Source organism: Elephas maximus, chromosome 7 (genome assembly GCF_024166365.1).
Source record: "Elephas maximus indicus isolate mEleMax1 chromosome 7, mEleMax1 primary haplotype, whole genome shotgun sequence".
In the NCBI taxonomy this organism is placed as follows: Eukaryota; Metazoa; Chordata; class Mammalia; order Proboscidea; family Elephantidae; genus Elephas; species Elephas maximus.
Window position 1 is genome coordinate 110,713,926 of NC_064825.1, and position 3,510 is coordinate 110,717,435.

Here is a 3,510-nt window from a genome sequence, read left to right on the forward strand (position 1 = left end):
ACTTAGTGAGTCTCAATATTCTTTATTCTAAAGAAAAGTGGGTTTAGAAACAATTACACTTGAAGTTTTTTTTTTTTTTTTTTTTGAGGAACAACAAAAATAAAATCAGGTACACGCAACCCAGTGGGTACAACATAACAGCTTACACCTTTCCTCCTCCTGTTCCATACACATACACACAGGTAATAAATACTCTCCATGCTACCCCTGTTTTTCCAGAGTAACTACATTTACTGGTCATGTCTGAATCAATGTTCCCAAAATAACTTCCTTGAATAAATCCTCTTGTCTTAGCCAGTTGATATCCTACAAAAATTTGTTTTATTCCTCATGCAAAATAAAATACTCACACATTTTCTTTCTAAACTATCTAATATGAACTCTATAATAGGAACCTATAGGCTTAAAGTCATCAACTCATAGGAGAATGAAATGTTGAAATAGGCAGTTGAAAATGTATGTTAGAAGATAATTTATGACAGTGTTTGAGAGGTTTGACTAGAAAATGCATAGAGAAGTACAGTAGGGTTGTCGAGACGTATAATTAATTTGAAGTGAGATTAGATGGCAAAGCTGAGGGTCCATCTCCAGCAGTTGCCAATTGCTCCACTGCCTTTGCTGAGTCAGGTATAGCTTGACCTAGCCTGGGCTGTGCTCCGAAAACATAGTGAAATGATCTTAAAGTAAATGTGAGGAGACAGTTTACTGTGGTTTAACAGGAAAATGTGGGACATAGATAAATAGCATCATTCTTAAAGTGCAAACAATTGCAGTGATCATAAAATCCAACCCAGACATCTAAATGCAATTTAGAGAAGAGGCAAAGAAATACAGAAAGGCAAAGGAAATGCACATTTAAATGTACTTTTCCTACAGATGAATCATCAAGAAAAACCTCCAGAAGATAATCTAACTGAACTGGTGGAATTTGTTCTCTTGGGCTTTGCTGACACGCCACATCTCCAGTGGTTTCTTTTTGGGTTATTTTTAATCATCTATATCATTATCCTGATGAGCAATGGCACCATATTCCTAATAACAAAAATGGATCCCTCTCTCCAGAGCCCTATATATTTTTTCCTGGTAAATTTTTCCTTCTTGGAAGTCTGCTATGTGTCAGCTACTCTCCCCAGACTGCTGATGAATCTTGGGACCCAGAGAAGAAGAATTTCCTTAGTTGCCTGTGCTACACAGATGTGCTTTGTTCTTATATTTGGAGGCACAGAGTGTTTGCTCCTGGCAGTGATGGCCTATGACCGCTATGTGGCCATTTGTAACCCTCTGCACTATCCTCTAGTCATGAACCACAGGGTCTGTATCCAGTTGGTGACTATCTCCTGGACCATTGGAATCCCAGTTCAGATAGGGCAGACATATCAGATTTTCTCTCTGCCTTTTTGTGTATCTGACCAAATTAACCATTTCTTCTGTGACATTCCCCCAATACTCAAGCTGGCTTGTGGGGACACCTTTGTTAATGAGATGTTGGTCTACACAGTTGCTGTGTTATTTGTCATGGTTCCATTTCCATTGATACTGGGCTCCTATAGTAAAAGCGTCTCCATCATCCTGAAATTGCCATCAGCCACAGGCCAAGCCAAAGCCTTCTCCACTTGCTCGTCTCACCTTATGGTTATGGTGTTATTCTTTGGATCAGGCATTATTACATACTTAAGACCTAACACTAGACACTCAGAGGGAATTGACAAAATGCTTTCTCTTTTCTACACTATCCTAACTCCCACGTTTAATCCCATGATATATAGTTTAAGGAACAAAGATGTCATGATTGCACTGAAAAAATTGCTATGTAAATAATTCACTTCAGTAAAGAATGAGTTAAACATATAAGAATTGCTTTCTCACATATTTTTAATCAAATGTCAACAGATGTATACCTTTAACTATACCTTGTCTTTACATACACAGCAATTATTTCCAAATTAAAAATTATATGTAATCTTGTCAGAGCTTTATATAGGTAATATATTAAGTTGGATAAGCAAATATGTGTAAGCCGATAGCAAATCATTCCATTAGTAATTCTATAATTTCATCGTGTGGTTTTCTCCTTCAATAAGAAATTTTTTAGGGTTTGATTTAATTAATTCAAATGCAATTTATAATCTGTTATTTTACTTATTGGAAAGCGTTTAATTAATTTTCATGAGTGTCCATGTAGTTTTGAGACTCATTTGAAAAAACAGGTTGTTAATATGCTTTAATTAAAGCTACAGAGTGGTCCCTTAGTACAAGCTGGGGATTGGTTCCAGGACCCCCTGGAATGCAAAAACTTTCTGACACTTATGTTCCTTTTATAAAATGGCTTAGTATTTGCATGTAACCTATGCACAACCTTCCGTGTACTTTAAATAACCTCCAGATTATTTTTAATACCTAATACAATGTAAATGCTGTGTAAAAAAATATTATACAGCATAGTGTTGTTTAGGGAGTAATCACAAGACATGAGACCTCAAACGAGGAGTGCTGGAGAGAGACTGAGGATCCTTGAAATGGTGGAAGGCTACAGCAGGGTATAACTACACATTGTTTCATTCATGTGGTTTCAACATAGTACTGGGTGTGCAGCAAATTCAAGTTTTGTTTTTTGGAACTTCCTCTACCCCTCTTATCCACTGAATATTTTCATTCTGTGGTTGGTTGAATTGGTGGATGCAGAACCTGTATGTCACGGATTGAATTATGTCCTTCAAAAATGTCTGTCAACTTGACTAGGTCATGATTCCCTTGTATGATGGTCTAGCATTTTATCATCTGATGTGTTTTACCTATGTGTTGTAAATCCTATTCCTATGATGTAATAAAATGGATTAGCAGCAGTTATATTGATGAGATCTGCAAGATTAGGTAGTGTCTTAAGTCAATCTCTTTTGAGATATAAAAAAGAGAAGTGAGCAGAGAAACTGGGGACCTCATACCACCAAGAAAACAGTGCTGGAAGCAGAGCACGTCCTTTTGAACTGAGGCTCCTATGCTGAGATGCTCCCAGCCCAAGGAAAGGCTGATGGATCACAAGGACCTTCCTTCAGAGCTGACACAGAGAGAAAGCCTTCCCCTGCAGCTGGTACCCTGAATTTGAACTTGTAGCCTACTAGACTGTGAAAGAATAAGTCTCTCTTTTTTAAAGCAGTTCACTTGTGGTAATTCTGTTATAGCAGCACTAGGTGACTAAGACACTGTGGATATAGAGGGTTGACTGTACATACATTTTGGCCTTACAGTGACTTTCCAGAGAAACCATTCCTTAGAGGGAACAGAACACCTTTCAGTGAGGATGTATTTTATAAATCATGATGGTATATTAGTGTCATTGAACATTAGGCATGATTTATGTGTACATCAAATTAAAGATTTCTGTATAGTAAAATCCTATGGGTTGTAAAAATAGATATTAAAATATGTACAATATTTAGAAAAACATGAAATTATCCACAAATTTTTGTTTTTGCTTTTGTTTTTTAGTTTTCTGAAGATGACAGGAGGGAT

The 3,510-nt window shown here is 36.8% G+C and overlaps 1 protein-coding gene across 1 annotated transcript; it reads left to right on the top strand.

Moving 5' to 3' along the window:
- The first annotated feature begins 861 nt into the window (after positions 1–861).
- On the top strand, positions 862–1,818 carry LOC126079905 (olfactory receptor 10AG1-like). The gene has a single exon (XM_049891263.1). The coding sequence runs from the start codon at positions 877–879 to the stop codon at positions 1,816–1,818; it is 942 nt and encodes a 313-aa protein (XP_049747220.1). The 5' UTR covers positions 862–876.
- The last annotated feature ends 1,692 nt before the right edge of the window (positions 1,819–3,510 follow it).

Excerpts from the sequence above, each read along its gene's own strand:
- LOC126079905 (XM_049891263.1), top strand. The coding sequence starts at position 877 with ATGAATCATCAAGAAAAACCTCCAGAAGATAATCTAACTGAACTGGTG.